Here is a 25,224-nt window from a genome sequence, read left to right as displayed (position 1 = left end):
TCAGCCAAGTGGCCTCCACTGGATGCAACGTAAAGGCAGGTGAGCTGCAATGAACAGTGACAGCAGGGCACTGCCAGGGTATTTGCCTTTGGGATGCACTGCAGTAGACCAGACCGTGTCCATCAAGGCAGAGTAAATGAGAAAGAGATGAGATGGCATACAAGAGATAGAAGGTTTTCTAGAGGAACCATAATTTTCACCCAGCAAGCTCCTTCTGACATATGATTAATTTCTTACAGAATAAAAGTTACAGAACATTTTCTTTTCCTTCCTTCCTTCCTTCCTTCCTTCTTTCCTTCCTTCCTTTCTTCCTTCCTTCCTTCCTTCCTTCCTTCCTTCCTTCCTTCCTTCCTTCCTTCCTTCCTTCCTTCCTTCCTTCCTTCCTTCCTTCCTTCCTTCCTTCCTTCCTTCCTTCCTTCCTTCCTTCCTTCCTTCCTTCCTTCCTCCCTTCCTCCCTTCCTCCCTTCCTCCCTTCCTCCCTTCCTCCCTCCCTTCCTTCCTTCCTTTCTTCCTTCTTTCCAATAGAAAATAACTACTATTTTCCTATTTTTACACAGGAGTGGGATTTTCACATGCCAGCCAACCTTAACTTGGACTTCTCTCCCCCTCTCACATCTCAGCTGCAGCTAGCTCCTGCACATTCTTTCCAAATACTCCCTCTACCTTTCTTACTTTGCCTCCTTAACTCAGTCTACGATGTCATACAAGAATGGAGTTAGGAGTTGAACTACATGATCCCTATGGGTCCCTTCCAACTCAGGATATTCTATGATTCTAATGCTGAACTCCAGGGGAAGGCCCTATGTGAGAGGTAAGACTTCTGTGAGTGAAAAAAGGGACAGAGAGGTAACTGTGGCACAGATGGCTTAAGTAAAAAGAGCACCTCTAGTGCCCGTAACAGAAGAGAAAACTAAAACTGAAATTCTCTCTGGCCTGCAGCCACAAAAGTCCTTGCCTATCTCTCAGCAGAGAAGAATGGCCAAAGTGAACCAAGTGCCAATAAACTTTTGCTTCCTTTCATAAGATGCTCTGTGGACATCTTTAAAGTACAGTATATTGCAGACACAAAAGCCTAGGCTGGGCAAAGCTGGTCACTGTAGAAACAGACAGTTCTTCAAAGATTAAGCAACTGGGAATGTGGAATACGTTTTATGTGTCTAAATACAGTATTTTTTAAGAGCTTGACATTTTGAGATGATTAATGTCTCTGAAAAAGTGCACAGATATGTTGAAACAAGAAATGTCTCAGCACAGAATATTGCCCCCATTCTTCTCATTCTAGCTTCTGGGATCTGTTTTCTTTTCCCCCACTTCTTAGTTGCTTGACAAAAATATACTATTCTAAATTACATTTTTCTTTGCTCTCAAAGTGCTCATTTCGTTAATATTGGATTGGGACCTTGTATAAACCAGGACTTTTTTAAAATTTTATTTCAAGTTTCCAGCTGTTATTATCATCACAGTTGAAATAATTGGAACATTTGTGTAAGAAAGCCTTGCAGTAGTCAGTAGCAATTTAGCACAAAGCGTATCTGGATACTGATTCAGAGACCCGAGAGCTTGTTCTTTTTTTTTTTTGTCTAACTCTCCTGGATTACATGGTCAAACTTGATCAGTTTTGACAACAGGTTCTAACAACAAAGCAGTGGAGTGGTTGCCAAGACCAACTTACTTATAAGTAAGAACTTCGGCTATGCAGCAGCTTATGTGCACACACACTTTCCCAGACTTCAAGCTACTGACTGATGGGAGGATATTGCCAATAACAATATGTTGCAAGCTGTGCATTTTTACAGAGCTTCCTTCACTACTTGTTGCACATCTACTATTTAACTTATTTAGCAGATTTTTGAAAATATTGAATGGAATTGAAATGCAGCCATTTCTGGAATTGAGCATAGCAGCTGTGTGATGGCAAAGCAATGCCACTAACAGATTTTGACAGGAAATAAAGGATGTCGTGTCCAGTTGCAATAGCGGATAGGATTTCAGGTAGGCAAATTCTAATGACCAAAGTCACAATTTGGCTGACGCCCATGTTAACCCCTATTAACCTAAATAAATATATGAGGTCTTTAGTCATTATATTAAGGCTGATGTTAAATTTCTTTTTGCTACCCCAGTAAACAGGGACTGGTCAGCTGGTCGCAGCATTGCCTGGGTCTTACGTGAGGCAAAGTCTGGTTGCTGTTGAGCATCCTTTTCCAAAGCCCCATGGGGAAGGTTTCCCTGGCAGACCAGAGCCCACCTAAGCCCTCTCCATCACCCAGCTCTGGCCTTAGACTGGTATGTGCTCCAGCAGCACAGTGGTACCCTGGTTCCTGCTGGTGTTAAGGAACTTAAGCTCAGGAATAATGCCTGTTTCATGACATTTAACAAATCTGGGTGTTCCCACTGAGAAGCAGGACGTTCACGCTGTGAAGAAGGGGCTGGCCTAGGTGGATCTACAGCTCTTTCTATCCAAAAATGTCTCTGTTTCTGTGAGAACATTTTGGTAATGTCAGGCAGCACCTGTATTCCATTAACTCCAAAAGCATTTCATTGTTTACAGTAACCAGGAAATGTCGACGTCTGTGTTAGATTAACAAATCAGCAGTAACAACTGTAGTTTCAGATTTTAGAGCCGAGCTGAGAGTGGTTTACTCTGAGTTGCTGAGGGCTTTCCTTTTTTTGGCTGAAACACGAACAGGCCCACAGTACTGCCCTGACACTGCTCAAAACAGCAGAGGGGGAAGAAAGTTATCAAAGGATGTCCAATATTGGCTCAGTAATGGCTTCATATAATTGGGTAGGTAAAACGTGCATAGCTGTGAACTGGAAGTCTAAAACTGATTTGTGACACCAAATCTGTAGCTTCTTCACCTTTATTTTGCTTATGTTACTCTTACCTTTTGCATGTAGTTGAGTGGGTTCACCTAATTTCAATCAATACACAGTATCTTGGAAACAAAGCTGTATTATATCTTTATATGGACAATACTACATACATAAAGGCAGCAGAATTTAAGACAGCACTGATGTGCAGCTGTGTAATCATAGTCTCTATGAAAGAATGCCACTGTGAAAATGAAACAGTCCCCACTACTTAAAGCAAAAATTATTGTGATCTTCCAAATAGAGCTCAACTTCTCCATGTAAAAGGCAAAAAAATCTGTGCTATTTACCTGTTTGCTTTTAACATGATATCAAATTACCATTACATAAGTAGAAACAACAAACACCATGGGAGAAAGTTAGAAAATATTAATATACTGTTATTTTCTCTCTTGGGATGGAAAGTTGTTCATTGTAAAGCAGCTAAATTCCCAAGAAAGGCAACACCAGGGACTGCTCTGTCACTGCCCAGTATGCCAAAGGCAGAGCTAGAAGAAGCATTCCCATCACCTGCTGCACTGTACCACACTGGGACTGGGCAAATGGAGTCACTGGCTATTCCCAATTTCTATTCTGAAATGTTGCTAAATGGTTTTGCAGGGATATAAAGGAGCTCACTGCGGTCAGTCAAGTCATAAAAAATACAATTTCATCTGGAAAACATTATCTTCCTTTAGGCCTTACACAGATTTGGATTATTCTCCTCCCTCCTCCTCCCTGTCCTATAGCTCATCTTTTATAGCTGAGCAGGGTAAATGCAGAGTGGATAGTACACGATACTAGAAAGTCACAGTAGAACCTTACTCTACTTTGTACAGATAGGAGTTACCTTTTAGTGCACAGCTGATGAAACTCAAGGTTTTCTCTAGCATCACTAGGGACAGGCTCCCTTCCTACAAAGACTGACCTAATCATAGAATGATGGAATCATAGAATGGTTTATGTAGGAGCGGACCTTTAAGACCATCTAGCTCCAACCCCCCTGCTACAGGCAGGGGCACCTCCCTCTAGACCAGGTTGCTCAAAGCCCCATCCAGCCTGGCCTTGAATGCTTCCAGGGTGGGGGCATCCACAACCTCTCTGGGCAACCTGTTGCAGTGTCTGACCACCCTCACAGTAAAGAATTTCTTCCTAATATCTAGTCTAAATCTACCCTCTTCCAGTTTAAAACTATTTCCCCTTGTCCTGTCACTACATGCCCTTATAAAAAGTCCCTCCCCAGCTTTCTTGTAGGTTCCTTTCAGGTACTGAAAGGCCACTATAAGGTCTCCCTGGAGCCTTCTCTTCTGCAGGCTGAAAAGTCCCAGCTCCCTCAGCCTGTCCTGGTAGAGGAGGTGCTCCAGCCCTCTGATCATCTTTGTGGCCCTCCTCTGGACTCACTCCAGCAGCTCCATGTCCTTCTTGTGTGGGGGGCCCCAGAACTGGATGCAGTACTCCAGGTGGGGTCTCACGAGAGCAGAGTAGAGGGGCAGCATCATTTGTAAAAAAAAATCCCACAGAATTTAGACTAAGCACATGTAACAACTTCACATTAATGTGAAATTCTTGACTTGCTGTGGTAATTTTCAAAATTCCCATGTGCTTCACTGAAAGATTTCTTCCACTGTGTCCTTTTTCCTTTCGCTGTTCATTTCTGTTGTGCTCCTCAAGAATATGTGAGCATAACCTCCCTCAGGTTTTGGCTGACTTGGTGGTCTTTATCATTGGGAAAACAGATTCCAGCAATTTGGGGTGCTGCTTGTTCTGTTCAATGGATATCCCCCTAACTTGAACATGAGTAGAAATTTATTACTGCAATACGATTTCTTCTTAGCTCTTTAAGTAAAATTATAGTATTTTCTATGTGTATCATTCTTTACAGCCTTCTCTTTTGCAATGTTGACAGTGCTGGAATGACTGTGATATAGTTCCCCAATTCTGTGATTACAGTACGATCAACACTGGTATGGTTCACATAAATTTGCATTTTATTTGCTTTTGTGATGAGTGCTGCAAATTGACCGGCTGCTTTCACTGGGCTGTTTTAATTAAGCTGTCGATGATGTTGCTTAGGTGTTCTTCTGAACAGGTAGCACTTCATCAGGAATGTGATATCAGTGAATGCTTCAATCATCCCCAGCATTACCTCACACTTAGGTAAAGTGAAATCCCATTTGCTTTGAAGCTGTCAAATCACCTTACTTTGGTGATCTCAATTTGATTCTCAGTACCCAAGGAAATCTTGAGTTTTGCTGTCTGTTCACTCATCTGTCAAGATATAGAAGCTTTAAGTACTATTTTTCCTAGTAAAGGTCTTACAGGCAACCTATTATTAGCCTCTTTTCCTTCTAAAGACAAACCAGTTCAGTGTGGCTGTTTATGATCTTTCATGAAGTTCTTTTTCAAGGACAAGTATTTCCTTCACACACTTTCATTTCTCAGGTTGTTTCCTATCTGTTTTGAAGATCTCTGGAATACCAGCTTGGAAAGCCCAGATAAGTTTTATCTCTTCCTGTTTTCCCATGAAAAAGCTCTTTCTTTTTTCTTTTTAAAGTCACAGTGGATCTTACATCTGCATTCTGTCTGGGTGTATTACAGCTTCCTTTGCTGTGTTTTGCATATGCTTATGTTTGGGAATTTAGTCTGGAAATACCCTACCCAGGCATGAAAAAGCCATCATTTAAAGTCACCCAAATTTATATCTGATGTAATGATAGATCATAATAGGATAATTGACCAGCAAGAGGAAAAACAAGAAAATGTTTTGATAGCAAGGTTAGGGAGATGAGTGTTATGTGTGGCTTTAGAGCTTGCAGAGCCCATTGCCCATTTCACTGAGAACCACGGAGGACTTGAGAGCTCTGGAGGACACAGAGGTTTGTGGTGGAGCCAACAGGAGAGGCAGAGAGAAGACAACTATATTGTAAAGCATGATGAGCAGAAGAGTAAGCAGATTGAGACGCAACAGCGCATTTAAGAGGAAACAGAATAGTCAATGGAAATGGTAAGATGGGAGAAACTAAAACTGGACTTTGCAAAGAAGGATATAAAGAGAACGAGCTCAGATAAAAGAGTGCAGAGGACTGTATGAAACAAACATGGTAGACAGAAAACAAGCATGTAGAGAAGCCTTCAGAGCAATGAACAATGTGCTCCGATTACAGCACTGTGTGTTTGTGCTGCTAGCTCAGGCCAACTGAATTAAATGAGTTAAACTGTTTTAAAATGTCCATTTTTACACTTCATTCTTTCTAACAATCTGTTAGTCAGGAAATCTAAGAAAACGTCAAAAGTACGAGATATAAGATTCATACACCTTAATATTAGGAACCCATTGTTAAAAGAGAACTAAGGGAGGTGGGGAGATGGAGGGAGGAGGCTGTCCTATAACATCCCACCCAAGAACAGCTGCCTGGAAGAGCTGCTGGAGGAGATCTGTGGAGGAGGGCTTGCTCCAGCTGGAAAAGACTTTACACTCTGAGGGTGCCTCTCTCCTCCTACTGATAGAAAAGGTGCTCAGGGGGCCACTTTCAGTGGGATTTCAGTATTTAGCCATTGTAGGCTCATTTACAAATCTCAGCTTGAGTATGAAAATCCCAGTTTCGTTCTGTATTTTTGAAAGTCTCTGACGGATTTGAAAGCGGTCATGATTCTCAATAGCATTTGTGTTCTGCAGTCCTGTGAGTTATTTCTCCTTTTGTTCTTTTCTAACACAGGCACGTTTTGATGTGGAAACACTGGAACTGTTTTGCTGTAAAATAACATCTTTTCTCTTGTAGCAGCAGCTGTAAAACATGAACACCTTGTTGAATCACACCCCAGAAATCTGAAATGGGAGCGTTGCCAAAGCTCTGGGCTTCCTTTTTGCTTTGACTGTGGCACAGCTCTTGATTCTGCTCATATCATGTTCTTACCGCTTACGCTTTTCAGACACCTCGGCCAAACTCCTTCCCACTGCAACTCTATGAACGCAGTGGGGCTGCAGTAGAAGTGAAGCTGTCTCAGTACGTCTGTAAATTAACCAGCCTTTTAAGTTGGAGAGTGTCACTGATACGCACTAACAGCACAGGAGTGGCAAAAGGAAGATATCTCCCAGTTAGTTTTGGACAGCTGACACGAACTCGGCTGTCAGATAAGTCTTATGGACTGTGGGAAATGCTGACTGAGAACAGTCACACTCACTGCTTGTAACCATAGGAGGAAAGCAGAGCAGGAATTCAGAGGAAATCTCAACATTATCTCCCTCTGCCCCTACCAGCCTGGCAATCCAAACTACAACTTGAGTATCAACTGCCTTTGTCCATGGCCCAGACAAATGTGTTTTCTTGGCAAAGTTTTTCCTTACTTTTAGGGGCAAGAGAGGAGACAACGAGAAGAAGAGTCTCAAGCGTGTGGAGGGGAGTGCTTTCTGCCAAAAAAAAGAGGGGCTGCTTTTCTGTATCATTTCAAGGACAGTCCTGAAACACTAAGGCTGTAGACAGAGGTGACTGCGTTCCAAAGGATAGTTTTCCAAAGGACATCCCTGCACAACAGAGCTCCAGTTCTTCATTGCCTTGGCCTCTGCTGATGTTGTCAGTGATGATTTGCCACAGACCTCGGTAAAAGGGGCATCAAACCCAGGGGAAGAAGACAGTCCAAAAGGAATACTCAGTGCCCACCCAAATTGAATCATCTAGGAATGATGTGTAGCCATTGCACACCGGCACGTGAAGAGAGACAGTATTTCCTCCCCATGCTCGTAATTACAGATTCGAAAGGTAAGCCCATGTGAATCTAAGGAGGTTCAACACAGCAAAGTGCAAGGTTTTGCACTTGGGCCCGAGGAATCCCAGACATTTATACTGAGTGGAGGAGCTGTTTTTGAGAGAAGCCCTGCAGAGAACCTGGGGGTCCTGGTGGATGAAAAACTGAACATGAGACAGCAGTGTGCTCTTGCAGCTCAGAATGCAAATGGTATCCTGGGCTCCATCAGAAGAGAGGTGGCCAGCAGGGACAGGGAGGTGATTGTTCCCCTCTACTCTGACCTCGTGAGGCCCCATCTGGAGTGCTGTGTCCAGGTCTGGGGCCCCCAATACAAGATATACAAAATACAAACTCCCTAGATGATGGAGAGGATCCAGAGGAGGGCCACAAAGCTGATCAGAGGGCTGGAGCACCTCCTCTACAGAGACAGGCTGAGGGAGCTGGGCTTGTTTAGCCTGGAGAAAAGAAGGCTGTGGAGTGACGTAATTGCAGCCTTTCAGTACCTAAAGGGAGCCTATAAACAGGAGGGGAGCCAACTCTGAATGGGTAGATAGCAGCAGGACAAGGGGAAATGGTTTTAAGTTGAAGGAGGGAAGATTTAGGCTGGATATCAGGGTTATGTTCTTTACTATGAGCGTGGTGAGGTGCTGGCACAGGCTGCCCAGAGAGGCTGTGGATGCCCCGTCCCTGGAGGTGTTCAAGGCCAGGTTGGATGAGGCCCTGGGCAGCCTGGCCTAGTATTAAATGTGGAGGTTGGCGGTCCTGCGTGTGGCAGGGGGTTGGAGCTTCATGATCCTTGAGGTCCCTTCCAACCCGGGCCATTCTATGATTCTATGGTAAGTGATCGTAAGACACAAAGTCTGTCAATGCCTATGGAAGCACAGTATGCACTGTACTTTACACCAGTGTTCCACATACCACCCTAGCAAGGCAGACAACAAAAAAAGCACAACAAAAGCAGCAAATGAAAAGGTGTGCTTTAAAATGCTACTATTTTGAGTTCTCCAGTACATCAGCCAGCCACTGAGTGTACTGCATCCATTCTGCCTTAATAAGTAGGTGAAAATACACAAGAGAAGAAATCTGAGTTTAAGTGGAATTTCACCTTACATTTTTGCTAAGAGTCCAGAGAGCTGTAAATCAAAGATTTAGACAAGCATCCACTGGTCAGCAGCCAAGAAGGAAAGAGGACAGAAAGCATGGCAAACTTTATGCAAAATATATTTGCAAAACAAAAAATGCCAACACTGGCACTCTGCTAGCGATGTCAAACTGTGCCGTGCATCTGCTTTACCTATGAAAAGACACTGGAAATCAAAACAAGCAGCAAAGAACTCCTGGCAGGATGGGGACCATAACCAGGGTACCACTTGGCCCGTGAACCCATGAAAGTGCAAAAAAATAACCTCTTCACAAATGATTTGAATGTTGACATCAATGTAAATGTTTAAACCTTCACATTTTTATATGAAGAAAAAGATCAGTAACGTAAAGCTGTGATGTTTGTGAAGGATAGACTGCCAACATGCCTCAAAACAACTTAGTTATCAGTGCAAGTAAGTTGTAGTTTTAAGACTTAGCTAAAAGAAACAATACATATCTCATGAAACATAATGTTCCTCAGCTTCCCATTTTCTCAGATAAGTGGAATTATATGAGGCAGAAATGCTGCATCATGTATCCTTTTACATCTTTACAGATATGACTTATTTTCTATACATCTGTAAATGTAACATTAAGAGACTAATCCTACCCTCTCCAAGTTGCCATTTAACTGCAATCAGCACAGAATCAGGTTCTTCACATTCAGAATCCTTAAAATACTACAGGAAAACACTGCAAGGTTCTATTCTGGTTTACAGAATCAAGGCAATTTTAAAAGAATTTTATAATTATCAATTGGAATTGGAAGGTATCCCTACCTATGGCAGGCACCTGGAGCTGGATGATCTTTAAGGTCCTTTCCAAAACAAACCATATAATTTAAGTGAGATGTACAGATGGCCATCTTTCTGTCTTTTAAAAGCAAGAGTTTATCACTAGCAAGTGTTATCTTAGTGATAATTCCATACCACATGTGATCACATATTACAAGAAAAACTGAATTTAAAGAAAGGAGAAATCCTTGCAGCCCCTAGAAGCTGGAGACTTCTTAGTAATAAGTTACTACTAAGTGATAGGTTTCTCTGAAAGCAATGTCTTGTATTTATTGCCATGGAAAGAACAACAGATACAAAGAGCATAATTACACTGTTTGATTGAGCAAGTTCTCAGCTACAAAACACTATTGTTCAATAGAGTCACCACCATGAGCTATGTGTTTTTGCCAGCACTGAACAAGAGCCCATGTTCCACACTCATAAAAATCTGCACCAGGGGAGGTGACCACTGCTGCTGAAGCGCACCACCACTGTCTCACTGTGCTCACATCCACTGTTTGGTTTCCATAAACGTTCAGCAAGTGTCAGCGAATGTCAGTGGGTGCCATTTTTTCCGCACGGAGGAACTCAATGCCACACCTTTGCTCTGTCTGCACTTCCATGTCAGATGCCATTCTATCAGACTGCCCCCCTGCTGCCATCTGTCGCACAGCAACAACGTGTGATGGAATATTGGTGGGAAGGTTCAACTTCTACTGCCATACCACCACCATCCACCTCTTGACGTCGTGGGCCAAGAGAATAAAATAAACTTTTGGAGCAGCCCTCATACAATGACAACTGTAACTGTCCGAGTAATTAAAAAATACCACCACTTCTATTTCATGGAATAAAGGAATTTTTAATCAACACTGCTTAACAATAAATTCAGCATTTCGTTTCAGATTTCCACACAGAAGTCACCCAATCTAAATTCCAAACAATGTGCACTTTGTAGCTAGTCCTTCTTACTCATCAATTTGCAGCTGATACTAAAAACCTTCTCGGCAATCAGGCAGATCTGTTCCTGGCACAGAGTGTGCTGGGCAAGTTTTCAACTATTTCATCATCTTGCTTGATTTTGTACCTGGACTGAATTGGTGTTTAAGTCAACTTAGTGTAAAACCATTAGTTTTCACAAGAATTGCACCAGGAAAAATTTTGTACTTTTACCTTAAGGAAGTTTTTCCTGATATACATACTAGCCTTACAGAGTAGAGCCCTTGGAAACAAAGAAATATTCCAGGGTGTGTAAGTAACTAATACAAATTCCAAATAAAAGACTAAAGCTATTACCTTCCTAGCCCCCATGTCAAAACCAACACTGCACCAAGACCAGAAGAGTAGCATCAGAGCCATTTAACAGTACCCACACAGAAAGCAACCTTTTTGCCACCCGCTTTCTGGAACCTGCCTTTCTTATTGCTCTACCTTCATAAAGATACCAAGCCAAGTTCACAAGTGATAAATGCCATTACATACAGCGGAATGATGCATGGGATGGCTTTGGTATGACCGTTGTGTTTGTTTGCAGCTCCTGCCTCCTCCTAACACTGCACATCAGCTGTGGTTTGACACCATGGTGGAAGTTTTCCTTGTGCTGAGTGCTCAATAAGTACCAGCATCTGTATGAGCACTTCTGTCTTAGCTACTTGCTGGCCTAGATGGAATCTAATACAGAAAACAGGAAGGACAAAAACTGGGTGAATTTCAGTTGAAAAGCTTGCCAAAGCAACTCTGTGGTTTCTTAGGAAGGTGTCCAGGCAGCTGAGTTACCACTGCATGGTTCTTTGTCCTCCTCTAGTGGTCCCACCATAGTTAGGACCTAATGACTCCTGCAGTCATTGCTTGCCTTGAGTTAATGAGGTTATTACTTAACTGCCAGAGTGCTGAGGCTCACACCTGAAGATCCCAGGTGCAGTAACACCGTAAGCAGTAATGGGGTTCGTAACTCTTTGTGAAAATGGAAAGCGATGTCACTGTCACCGTGAGCCACAGAAGCATTAATTTGGCTTTGCCTGCCTGGTGTGCAAACAAAGAAACCAGGCTTTTTTCCTAAGCCTTTCAGAGAGGAACTACAAATCACTCTCATACAGCACAAAACCCCATGAGCTACTTCCTAGGAATTGATGCTAATAGATAGCAAGAACTGAACCTAGAGAATGGTTAGATGACAGTGATGCTGTCTGGTGAGGAACACTGAGCCCATTGGAGCACAAGGCCTGTTGAGAAGGCTTCCTGTGTGAGGAGGACACTCATCCTACACAGCTGATTCTTCCACACATCTCTCTCAGAGCTGTAATGCTCAGTCAGCACTATAAAACAGTAATGATTTATTTTGTACCTTGCATACTTTAAAATGTTTAACCTTCACAGTTTTGAAGCCATACCTTCCCCAGCAAATAAAGTATAAGTACACAGCTTACGTTGCAGTCATCACAGAGGTCTGAGGCAAAGGTCTACTTGAAATAGAAAACAGATCTACTTTATATATATATTTTATTATACAATGAAATTTTTCCAGATATTTTTGTTACAATTGGAATAAATGTTAAATACCAAAATGTGCCCTCTTCCATGCCTCTTGGAAAACCTGAGTTTAAAGAGAGTTGGCTGCTCAGATGCAGTGCTGCTGAATATGGCTGTTTGACTTGAGAAACCTACAGCCCACTGACTGACCTCAGCTGAGGGGAGCAGTACTCTCCTACTCAACAAAAGGCCAAACTTTGGAGCAATTTATCAATTGCATGAGATCATTTCCAGCAAGGATACCACCAGAAATTTCCAAGTCTCAAGAGAAGATACAAACCTGAATCCATCTATCAGCTTAGAGTTCAACTCTTTAGCACTCCAAAGTGTAAAGAAAAATGAGTTAAAGTAGGAAAGCTGTTAATAATATCTTCATCCCGACACCAACCACTTTTTGCACTTATTAAGTGTATTTCACTACACATTTTCAATCATAGAAGATATATTATTTTTAAGATTTACCAGCTCTAGTCTTTCAAATATTTTTCTTTTTTTATTACAAGTATTGACAAAAAAATCTAAGTTACAGAAAGAGATGTTAAATAGGGAAATGGAGGACGATATTTAGAAAGACACCGAGTATCATTATGTGTATGAAATGTCAATACATTACTTTTTTGTTTGTTTGTTTTGTTGGTGAAGTTTCCAATGTAAGATTCAAAGTATTTCTTAATAATTCAAGCTTTCATGTAAAGCTCACACAGTAAAACAGTAAACATATATGTTTTATTATCTTTTTAGAAACAGTAGTATCCTGAAATATGCATGAATTTTACTCATGCATTATTTTGCTCATTTCCATTGCAAGAGCTGAAGACCACAGTTTGCCTTCAGTGCCACAGTACAACAGGAGGAGCTGGAAAGCAAAGATTTTCCTATTGAGAAGAAGCAAGGAGTTTGTTCTGTCATTACTGATTCCAAAAGGAACATAAAGGCAGGAAGAGCCAATCTCACTGCCTAACATTAGGAGCCAAATGGAACAGAAGCACAGGAGTTGAACAGAAGCCAAAGGAAAGGACCCTCTGATGCACTGGCTACAGAAGAAGGACCAAGTCTACTTGCTTCTAAATTGAGCCATACAAACTGCAGCTATTCAACAGGCCAAGGCCACCAAACACCTGGTGGCCTATTCACTAGTTTATTTTCACTATACTACTGTGGGGAGAAGAGCCTGATCATTTTTCAGGCCAAAGTAAGCATCTCGTCTTCATGTTGGAAACACAGCCAAGTGACCCCATTCACCTTTCTAGTAAATGCACAGGAGCTTTGGATGATAAGGTTTCATTTTCCCTGGTTTACAAGGCCAGAATTTCATCTTGGGTAAACTTGTGTAGCTGGAATAACAGTAGCACGGGTCACAAGTACTATCTCAGCCTAGGAGGTACTGCAGTGTCCAACCACTGTTGCTCTGTGCAGACGGTAGGACAGGGAAGCTCATGGCTATAACCTCAGCTCCATCTCCAGCAGATGTAGACTTTCATGTCAGGTAAAAGGCTCAAAGAGACCAACCACCTTCTCCATTGCCACAAGAGCAAGAAGAAAATCCCAGAACAGAGGATGGTTCTGTGAGCCATATCCATTTTTCTGTTCATGCTGCAGTCAACCGGTATCTCTTGCCTGGCAAATGTAGCATGGGTAAAATAGAAATATCAGCATAAGTTTTTATATGACTAAGGAAACAAAAAATATGTAGTCAGTGGGAAACACTGTATGGGTTTGACTTGGCAAGACATGCAGCATCTAGCAAAGATCAGATGGAGATGCAGTTTCCTCTCAGTTCCTAGAATCAGGCCTTTTGTGGGCAGTGGTCATTCAGTTGCCATGTAGGCAACTAACTAGTTAGTTTCTCAAGTAAAGATCTCTTCTTGAAGTCAATTAGCACTGTGCCTGAACAAATAATGCAGGATCAGGCTATTTGTTAAGCCCTGGAACCACATCTGCCTCCATCTGAATTTCATAACACATCAGTCAAGGATACCCGGGGGCCAAGGTCACCTGAGGACTTTATCATATTACTGCACTGCACCATCTTCCCTGCCAGCCCATTGCTGCTCTGCTAGAGACTACATTACCATGCATCAGCAAATACACCAGCACACCGCTATATTTAGTGCTTCATACATATCACTAAAGTACAGGATGTGTCAGCTTTTAATCTGACTTCAAATTTTTGTTAGCAAAGTAAAAGCTCATTTTCCCTACCAGTGATGAAGTGTGCTCTGTGTTGGTCATCTTGAGCTATGCGGTGCTAACTTTAAAATACACCAGGCAGCCAGAATGCTCAAGCTGAATAATTTTTACTAAGAGATATAACAGGAGATGGTAAGAATGCATACCGTCAGCCAGTCAGGTTTTAACAGTGACTACCATAGCCAAAAAACATTTCCTCGGCAATCTGATGGCAAGAGGAGCAGCTCACTGAGGTGCTCTCCACAGCACCACAGCAGGCAATTAAAGCACCTGAATAACAAATCTAGAATGGGGTCAGGAGACAGTGGTGAAGGACTGACCCATGCCAGGTGTTATGGAGCTGGAAGTATGAGAAGAAAAGCGTTGGCGATGACAACTGGGACAGAGTGCTATACTGCACAGCGATGGAAGTGGGGCAGTCCTGTTAAGGGCAACACTCATGAATGACAGCAAGTATGTGACAGTGGTTAGAATAACAACTTAGCATCAAGAGAGCCATGTTCATTCTGGAAGGGCTGAGTGAATGGATCTGGCATTCTAAAAGATCTTTCTTAAACCACAGAATAGGATATTTTTCACGTATTTGTAAAACTTAACATATTGGTGTCACCACGTATAAGGAGTACAGGTATGAACCTTCCTCCTGTCTCCTTCTTCCAAGCAGATCGGACCATTTGCTAACCTGCAGCCTAATGGAAGCCTATCTGAAGGAGAGCCAAGCATTCTGGTTAACACACAGGCAGACACCCACTAAAAAATAGAGGAAATGGAAGCATAAAATGTTGTATTTATTTGCCCAAAGGAAAATGAAAAAGAAGAGCAAATGAGGGAGAATGACAGTAGGCCAAACATGGTGCATGTGGTGCAAAAGAAAATAAGCTTGAGGAGGAGAGTTCTGTACTCTGCGGATACAGGCAGGAAGGATTTCTTCTCATGTGGGAAGTTCCAAAACAGAAAAAAAAGCCAGAAGGCAGAGAATGTATCAGAAATGTTTGTGAACTGCTGAGCTGAAAGGAGCTCTCTTCCTCATTCTTAGACATAATTTTTGCTAATTTGGTAATTTAAATAATGTGTTGCCTAAACCACGCCTTGCTTTAACATAACTCACATTTCAAAACCCAGATTTTCTAGGTTAAAAAAAAAACAAAAACAAACTTCTGCCTCTGAACACTGTTAGAAGATCCCATGTCAAGAAGTGCACACCTATTATACAGAAATGGCTGCGAAAAGGAACAAATGCAAACCTTTTCTGCAAGGTGCTTCTGTTTGAAGGGATTGGCATTTTGTGCCCAAAGTGTTTTAATTGATCAGTTAAATTACCAGTTTGATTTCTATGAGTAAAGTTCCACCTCCATGGCCAAACCAAACCAAACCAAACCAGTTCCCTGACATTCTTCTTTCATGCTGGCAGCTATCATTTTTTATCAAGTCTTCAGCCATCATCTTCTAACTGCTGGATGGGTGCTAAACTTCATCTCTTCTTCAGTGACCAAATGTGTGTTATCACAAAACAATTCAAATATTTATCACAGTCAAAAACAGGAGGACTGTTAACAATAATCATCTTTCTTTGTTACAGAGAGGCTTTGATCCAGGCAGTGCAAACAATCAAAAATTGCTAAATCAATCTCAAAATGGATGGAATTTGCTTAGCTCTGGAAAAGCACAGGCACATTTTCCACTGGCAAATGTCATCATGGAATAAATACCCATATACCCTATGAAGCAGAAAAAAATAACTGTGCACAGCACTTGAATGGAAATACTTAAACCTATACTGTGTTCAGCAGCCTCCATGTATGTATTGACCTATATGAGGTACCCGAACACAGTATTGCCCGTGTTTTTGCTCAGTTTCTAGGCCAGGACTCCTGGTAGCACAGCCCCTGCATTGGCGATGCTGGCTGCAAAGGGGCTCCCTCATCTGCTCTTACCAGGGCTGTGCTGGCCTTGGAAAGAGCTGAGGGTGCCATTCCGAGCAGAGGCAAGTGCTGCACTGAGCAAGGAGAAATCACTGAGTTAGCAAACTGGCTTTGCTAAGTCATCTGGGGACAGATGGATAATTACAACAAAGATGTCCAATTGCTTTCATTTTAATTGACACACACTGCATACACGTTGACTAATGAGACAGAAAAAGCAGTAGGAAATGGGGAGCTACAGAGGTCAGCTGTTTTGTGATTTATTTAAGTAGTGCTAGCTGGCAAAAGCTTCTGTGGGAATGAGGATTTCCTCAGACTTTGAGGACATTTCTTCTTGCAGAGCTGTGGGGCTGTTATTAACTTTCAGTAATCTCACATTCTGAGAAGCATTTTCTTTTCTCTATAGTTCCTAATTGTGCTTGTTACAATTTAATAATAAGGACATTTACCCTCAATTGAGCAAATCATTCAAGCGGTTGCTTACTCTCCCTTGCAATGAATTGGATTTGTCAAATGCAGGTTTAATTGCGTGTTAAGTAGCTTGCTGAATCAGGACCTCTGTGAGCATTGCTGCCTACCCAAACCTTTCCTCAGCTCCTGGCCTGCTAACAGAAGTGGTGGTCTGCATATCCATTTTTATAACTCTGCCAATTGCTCTGATCCCAGCGCCCTGTGGGATATCAGCTGTAAATAAATCATTTTCCCATATCAATCAAACCCTCCAGTGCTGTTAATATTGCCAGCCCCACCAACTGTGAGTGAGCTCATGCTGGTGAATGATGGATCCGTCACGACTCTGCCAATGGGGCCAAGGCCGGGACAGTGCTTCTATTATTTACACTTACATTTTATATGATTTTGCAGAAGGAGCCTGCCTCCAGCCTCTTCACAAGAGGATTCACTCGCATACATCAGTGCACCACAAGCCTTTCAGTGCCATGGTGAGCCCCCTTGCTCCTCCCTGACACTGACAACAACTACTTTGTGCTACCCTAGTTATCGCAGAGCTGATGTTTGAAGGTGTAAACTCAAGGTTGCTGAATTATCAGCTTCCCTAAGAACCAAATAACTCTTCTGCTTCATGACTGAAGGCATGGAAGTAATCATACCAAGTGCACAAATAAATAAAACTTGGAATATCAGCAGTTCTCATAGGTTCTCCATCAATACATACATCTGCATGAGTCACCAAGTAACACTGAAGAAGTAATGCTGCGTCTTACCTGCTTTCTCCTTAGACAGCTTCTGAAACAGCACCTGCAAGAAAAAAAAATGTTTAATAATTTCCTTCAAATAGGTTGCATTGCATGTTTCAGGATGACAATACATGCAGGTCTTAAGAACTGTCACCACCTTACAAAGTTCATCAGATCCAGAGCTCGTCACAAAAAGTCACAGGGAACATCTAAGTTGACTTGCTAAGGACAGCCTGGTGCCCATCCCAAGCTGGGTTGCTGTCATGCAGGCGGTGAGTTCAGAGCTGTCCTTCACACAAGCAGAGCATGCAGAACAGAACACACGAGGCCCAGCACACCAGAGCCTGCCTGCTCATCTCCTGGTCATCCCGGTCCCTTTGTCTGAGGGATGTGGCCAAAATGACTTTCAAAATCGTGTTCTTCATATTTTTCATCACCCTGCTCCAGGTACAACTTACCATGCAAATGGAAGCAGTCCCGTTAACGTTATCCTTGGATGCACATGTTGGTCCACTACTTTTCTCTTTAACAGCCTCCCATGCCCAAATCAGGAGGTTATTCTCACTTTAAGCCAGCAATTAAACGTACATCACCCATTCTCCTTGCACATGATAGTTCTAACAACTCTGAGCAACGCAGCCTGCAAATGAAACTAGTACACTGCATGAAACTGAGCCCAATCTTTCTTTTTTCTAATCAAAACGAAGGCTGAGCTGATTCTTCCAGATAGCAGTGAGCTCATAGATGGGAGCTGCCCAGCCTGCCACCAGCCCAAACAGCAGCAGCTCCTTTGCCTGCAGTGACACACTGCCAGTGCCTGCTATAGGCTCGTCCCCATATGGACAGCCATCTGCGTGTGTCTGTCAGATGCACTGAGTGCTCTGTTATCCATACAATAAATATATTTCCATACAAACATGCTTTTTGTTTACCTTTTATTTAGTGAAAAAAATTACTGAGATATTGGAAAATTCCTTCTCTGAGCACAGAAGAAAATTGCCCAAGCATCTCTGTTAAGTAACAAAGAAAGCATAGCTGGGCTAGGTAGAGCAGGCTATAGTCGTTGTCCTTTCTGCAAGGCAATTTCACTGTAAAACAAGCCCCTTACTCAGCATGAAGGTCTGCTGGAGGCACAGCTGAAGTTGGTTTGCCTTTAGTCTACAGGGGCCATGTAAGGTGGTCACTTCCAGGCCAGAAATAAGCAGTAGCTGAGTCCGACCCAGGCTTCGTTTCAGACTCCTCTTCCTCTAGATCTTCTATAGCCTAGAAAGGATGAATGGGCTTTTTTGCTCAGCTCACCTCTGCATTGGCCCATTCTGCAGAGCTGAAGAAGCAGGACTACAGCACTGCAAGCCAACTTTTCCTCTTGCAGAATTGCATATGAATGTGAGTGTCAAGCCCTCAGGAGAGGCTCTGGCAGAACCAACTCACTGTCTTAGAGGAGTGGGAATTAACAGAACGTCGTGGTTGGAAAGGACCTCTGGAGATCATCTAGGCCCACCCCCTGCTAAAGCAGGTTCCCTAGAGTAGGGTGCAATTTGGACACATGCTGGGCTGACTGGCAAGGTAGGGGCAAGTGCCACACGTGTGCTTGGGGCCACCTTTCACACAAACATCATTTGGCCCTTCCACCATGCAATGAGCTGCATTGCCCTCCACCATCCTGGTGGGGACAGGCACCTGATTTTTAGCACCATGACAGTGGCATGCATACACCACAGGTGGGTGCTGAAACTGCTACACTGGATCTTGGGAAGATAATTTCTTGAAGAAGACATAAATGATATATGAATCAAGATAAATATGTCAGTCCTGCTTGGATAGCTGCTTGATGTGTTCCAGTGTAACCACAAGGGCACCAGTTATTATAAAATCAAGTCCACGCTATATTAACTTCCAAATCTTTTTAAGATGCCATACAAAAAAAGATGCAAATTATTGCTGGAAAAATCCCAAGTGGCAACAGAAAGCTGTCAACTAAAAGTGATTTATGGAAATAATAATGATAATGCACTATATAGCCGATTGTGTAACAAAATACGTTTATTGAAGTACTAGCATCCCATCTGAGCAGCACGACACCATCTAATCAAATATATAGAAACCATGGACCAAGAGAGTACAACTCTAGCCAAAAGGCTGTTGCAGCACCTGCTGCTTATGAATAATAAAGAAATCATTTGCTCACAACTCCAGCTGTAGCAATTTTGCAAGTGGAAATGTCAAGCAGAAGCCAGAGACGAATACATTGTGCTGATACAACCATGTTCTATTTGCTAAAGCATGTAAACCAGCACAAAGGAAGCAGAAATGCATTTGACAGATCTTGAGTCCAGAGAGGAAAGGGACATGAGGAGGGCTCAGGGAGGCTTGGCCTTGGGTTAGGCACTGCTCCATAGCCCTCATTTGTAGTGCCCTGTGAACACAGCCTCACAACCCCTGCTATTAGAGGCATGAGCCCCAGAGAGATCACCGAGATGGACTCAGAATTTAGTTACCTGAATCTGCACTTAGAGCAAGATGAAAATGCTGTCTCTGTTCAACAGATACTTAAAAACAGGTGCCCCTTTGTGTGAATGATCCCACTAAAGCCACTTTTCTCCTACAGAGCCACACACGTGAAGAAGTGTGTTTGGGGCACAGAGGAGAGGAGTGAAGGAAGGCTGCAGATCTGCCTGGGGGAGGAAAGGGTGCGCAGGGCACTCAAGAAGAACCTGAAAGACCCTCCTGAAAGGCCACCCATGTGGAAACCAATTACTCAAATGAACCTTTGGATTAAGTGGAAATGAAGGTAGAAGCAAAACACGAGCATTATTAGCTCTATGAGCAAAATAAACACGCTCATCAAAAAATTGTTTCTCTGATGTATACATAACTTTCATGGTTATAAGAGATCGGGGCATGGAACTCAGCAAACAACTGGATTAAATGATTTAATAATGTCCCAGTAAGCTGATTGTCACATAAAAGCCTTTTTCTGACACAGAAGATGAATATGGAATGGTTGACTTTAACAACTTCAAAACCATTTTAATTTGCAATGGCACAGAGATTGTGCAATGCCAGCCAACCCCATAACATCACGCACCATTTCCAAAAAGAATAACTTTGTATCCAAGCCTTTACTTCTTTCTCCCCCATCAACGCTTATTAGTTGTTAGCTATTTAATGCACTAAACATCAACATTTCAAACATGCCCAGATCTGCCACCGATCGATTTCAGAGTACCCATCAAAATGTCATCATCCACTCTCAGCAAATCACATCCTCCAGAAAAGGGGAAAAAAAAAATAATTAGTCAATAATTATTCAAATAGTCAATAATTAATCAAATAAACCCTGGCATTTTGACAGGACTGCTTGACATCTGCTGCTAATAAAAAAGACTTTTGGTTCTGCAAGATTCCTTCGTGAGAACTATTGGTGATGCGTGGATGGTTGGACGGGGTGATCCTGTGGGTCTTTTCCAACCTCGGTGATTCTATGATTCTATGATTCTAAGGTTATGCTCAGTGGAAAAAAGACAGCAGCACGACCCTGAGATACACCACTTCCTTCAGAGAAGAAAAATGACAAATCTGTATGGCTTCTTACCAACGAAATGACACAGAAGGAAAGCACTTTGAGCTAGAAGAAGTCCTAAAAAGTGTGAAGACTGGAAAGATTTAGGTTGGATGTCAAGGGGAAGTTCTTTACTATGAGAGTGGTGAGGTGCTGGCACAGGCTGCCCAGAGAGGCTGTGGATGCCCCATTCCTGGAGGTGTTCAAGGCCAGGTTGGATGGGGCCCTGGGCAGCCTGGTCAAGTATTAAATGTGGAGGTTGGCGGCCCTGTCTGTGGCAGGGTGGTTGGAGCTTCGTGATCCTTGAGGTCCCTTCCAACCTGGGCCATTCTGTGATTCTGATTAGTCCTTGCAGAAAAATATAAATTCCTCACCAGATTAGGAAGAAGGGAGAATGGGAAACTGAAGCTAAGCTATTGCCCTGAAAATTGTTTGTGAGTCAAGGGGTGAAAGAAAGAAAAGAAAACAGCTCCCCACTCCTTAATCAAGCCAGTCCACTTGCTTCTTCACAAGCGGGAACATTTGGGTCCAGACCCCCTTTCTAGACTCTTAAGTATTAAGAAAACTGTGTTCTGAGGATGTTATAGTACTTAAAGACAGCATAAGACATGGTGAAGATGCACAGCACCAATCAAGCCATTCTGGGTCCTTGCATGAAAGCCAGTGCCAGTGGAACTGCTCAGTACTGGGCTGGACAGCATGTCCTTGCTGGGCTGAAGACCACAGTGTGTTTACAAGCACCATGCTCTGGGAGCACAGAGAGCACAAAGAGGACACAGGAGGCCCTGGGCCAAGTACTGCATGACGTGGACACACACGGACTGCTCTGCAGGGCCTATCTTCAACAACCATGCTGACATGAAGAGCATTTTCTCTATGTTATCTTATGGCACAGCTGTCATAGGCTGCTTCAGGTAACCTCCAGTATAAGGCTATCATATATTTTTGAAGCTGTACAATATGGAAAATGATGTGTTCCTGTTACTACAAAAAACACATGTAGTCCAAATATGTTATCAGCTTGCTTACTTGAAATTAATGGGTATGTGTATCCCAGCAAACCATAGATTTGGCCTCTTATCTACCGATGTAAGAACAAATACTTATAGAACTTGATGTACCTTGAAGGGATTTCTAAGGCTTGCTTGCTATCTAAATTCAGCTAACCTGCACTCTAGTATGCTATCAAAAATGAACCTAGCCATTTATAAATGAATCAAATTCTTCAGAATTGCAGACATGCTGCTTTCACACACATCTAAAACCTCTGCCACTTTAGCTTGTTTTCCTGAGAGTATATCAAGTTTCATGTGGCTGTCAGGAAAGGAATGTAAGCAAAATAAACTAATTTAGAAATTCTAATTCATTTATTTGCCTTAAATTGGTAAAATTATATAAATGGTCCTTTTCCCACTTTTTCTGAGAATCTAGCATACAGAATCTTTTAATCATGTGCAATGAAAATTGAGCTGAAATATTACATGATGATATTTTTTAAATGAGCCTGAGGGATTTAAGCATCCAACATCCCAAAGAACTCAAAGGACATTGAAATGTCTTTTGAAAAAATATACTGAGGTATATTATATACTCTAAAAAGATGAAAAACTGTAAATGTGAATTTTATTAACAATAACTTATCATACTTTGAAAGTGCATTGTATTAATAGAAAAGAGGTATTTTTACTTCCCAAAGCTGGTAATATGATTTCAAACTTCAAACCCCTGCAGCACTGCTGGTAACACCTAGATTTTAGTGAGGGTGGTTCAGCTCCAACACACAGGAGCACTGCCTGCAGTGAGTGTTAGAGGGGGTGGGTGGTTTTACAGGATTTTTTACAGTATTAAATCAGCCTAATTGCTGAGTTTGTCACCAGATTAGAAGGCCTCGTTACGCCTCTTGGCTCAGTTGGCCGTGCCTATTTATCTTGCACCAGCAAAAAGGAACGCATGCAGCATCCTTCAGGACTCACTCCTGCCCTGTAGAAGGCAGCCTCAGCAGCAGCAGTATGCCAGCACCCCACCACTGGGCAAAGCACTTCTCAGTCTGCTTCTGAGAGAAGAGAGTGAGAGAGAGAGAAAGAAAGAGAGAAAGAGAGAGAAGAAGGAAAAGAGAGAAAGAGAGAAAGAGAAAGAAAGAAAGAAAGAAAGAAAGAAAGAAAGAAAGAAAGAAAGAAAGAAAGAAAGAAAGAAAGAAAGAAAGAAAGAAAGAAAAAGAAAGAGAGAAAGAAAGAAAGAGAGATAGAAAGAAAGAAAGAAAGAAAGAAAGAAAGAAAGAAAGAGAGAGAGAAAGAAAGAAAGAGAGAAAGAAAGAAAGAGAGAAAGAAAGAAAAAGAAAGAAAGAAAGAAAGAAAGAAAGAAAGAAAGAAAGAAAGAAAGAAAGAAAGAAAGAAAGAAAGAAAGAAAGAAAGAAAGAGAAGGAAGGAAAGAAGAAAAGAAAACAAAGAAAGAGAAAGAAAGAAGAGAGAAGGAAGGAAACGGGAGAGGAGGGAAGGGAAGGGAAGGAAAAGTCTCTTTGTTATTGACAAAGCAATTGGAGTTGCTGTTTCTACCCAAGCATGTTTCTCCCTCTTCTGGTCCTGGGGAAGGCCATAGAATCATACGTTTTTTTTCCACAGTCAGAAACCAGACAGTCACGACAGTGCTAATCAAACAAACGTGGACCCAACAAACAGATGATGGAACTCATGCTACTCTAATAGTCATGGAATCATTAAGGTTGGAAAAGATCTCTAAGATCATTTAGTCCATCCATCCACGTACCACCAATATCCAGTAATAATCCAATCATCATGACTAAGCTAATTTCATCCCATAGTGCCAAGTTACAGGCCACAATTAATTAACTTCAGTTTGATTTTAGCCAACTGAACTGTGATTTCACCTTCTTTTCAGATTTCAGAATAGTTTACCTGAAGTTAAAAACTCTTTTATCTTGACTGCTTCTAGATGGGACAACCCAGATCTGAGTTAGCAACTGAATTTTGAAATCCTACTCAAGGCAAATCCGGAAAGGTGAGAATCTTCCCAGATGAACTAATGCCAACTGACCCAATGTTTATCCTTCTGTACACAGACACACTGAAAATTTCAGTTGCCATATTTTTCTACAAAGGCTTCTTCTATAACTTCACAGTTTTCACCAGCTATTTTCTCGACACTTTCACCTTATGCCTTCTGAGCTCTGTGAACTGATTTATGTTTGTTTGGTTTTCACAGCTGAAAATGTACTGCTACTCATGGCTAACAAATGAAGCAAATAACACTTTCTCACTTCTTCAGTGTCTCCATAGAGACCTTTTCTTTTCTTGCATGCCTTTTTCATCATATTGAAAGCAACATTTTTTGTTAACAACTGGAATAGTTAATGGCTTGGAATCTGGAGTCCAAAAAAACGTCATACTGTTAAGAATATTAAAAATGTTACAGAGAAAGTTGATTGTAGGAATTCAATCTCCCACTTTCAATGCACTAAATGCTTCCACTAGAGTGATCACCTCAGTGTTTCTTAAGGAAGATTAACAGGGCTCCATCACAAAATTAATTAGTAGAACAGATAGGAGCAGGAGATAATTTCAAAGTTGTAGTATTACTTATCTGCACCAGACATACTGTGGTAACTGAAATTAATGCACTGTAAGAGATTACCCATACCAGGAAAAAAATGGAACTGGACATCATGGCTTCCTAGTTTTGTACACGTAAATGAATAGCTGGAAGATTAAGCAGTAGAGTGCAAAAGGCCTTTAAAGTTCTAGACAAGGCTACATGACAACAAACCTGGAATTACTATCCAGTCTGAATGTTAGTTGCCACTTCTCCCACAGTAAGTTGTCATTATAATTAAAATGTTAATAAATAGCCATGGATGTAGGAAAGTTCCATAAGGCAAAGTCAGCTAAGAGTAAAAAGGCAGTAAAATTAGATATGGAGAATATCTGTAGCTGTTGTGGGAAGTAAAATGAAGATGAGTAATGTGAAGGCTGCCCAGAGCTTATATTGAGTAGGAGACTGATATGCTAAGTTTAAAGACTTCAAGGATCCTATATCTCAAAGCAAGAAAATAAGTTTCAAACCTAAATAGGAGATTTAGATTGCATATAAGGAAGAAGTTTTTTACAGTAAGGGTGGTGAGGCACTGGAATGAGTTGCCCAGAGAGGTGGCAGACTCCCCATTCTTGGACACATTCGAAGTCAGGCTGGATGGGGCTCCCAGCACTTTGATCGAGGAGTAGGTGTCCCTGTCCACTGCAGGGGAGTTGGACCAGATAACCTGTAAGGGTCTCCTCCAATCAAATGATTCTATGATT

The 25,224-nt window shown here is 42.0% G+C and overlaps 1 protein-coding gene across 6 annotated transcripts in view; it reads right to left on the bottom strand.

Annotated features, from left to right (window-relative positions):
• Window positions 1–25,224, bottom strand: part of STARD13 (StAR related lipid transfer domain containing 13) — a 300,043-nt gene that overhangs the window by 155,686 nt on the left and 119,133 nt on the right. For all 6 annotated transcript variants that reach the window (XM_046909814.1, XM_015278497.4, XM_040703684.2 and 3 more), the window contains one exon: window positions 17,380–17,413. In XM_046909814.1, coding sequence (XP_046765770.1) covers window positions 17,380–17,413 — 34 coding nt within the window. The remainder of the gene's footprint in view (window positions 1–17,379; window positions 17,414–25,224) is intronic.

Source organism: Gallus gallus, chromosome 1 (assembly GCF_016699485.2).
Source record: "Gallus gallus isolate bGalGal1 chromosome 1, bGalGal1.mat.broiler.GRCg7b, whole genome shotgun sequence".
Lineage (NCBI taxonomy): Eukaryota > Metazoa > Chordata > Aves > Galliformes > Phasianidae > Gallus > Gallus gallus.
The sequence above is the reverse complement of the archived record's forward strand: the minus strand, read 5'-3'. Positions and strand labels throughout refer to the sequence as shown.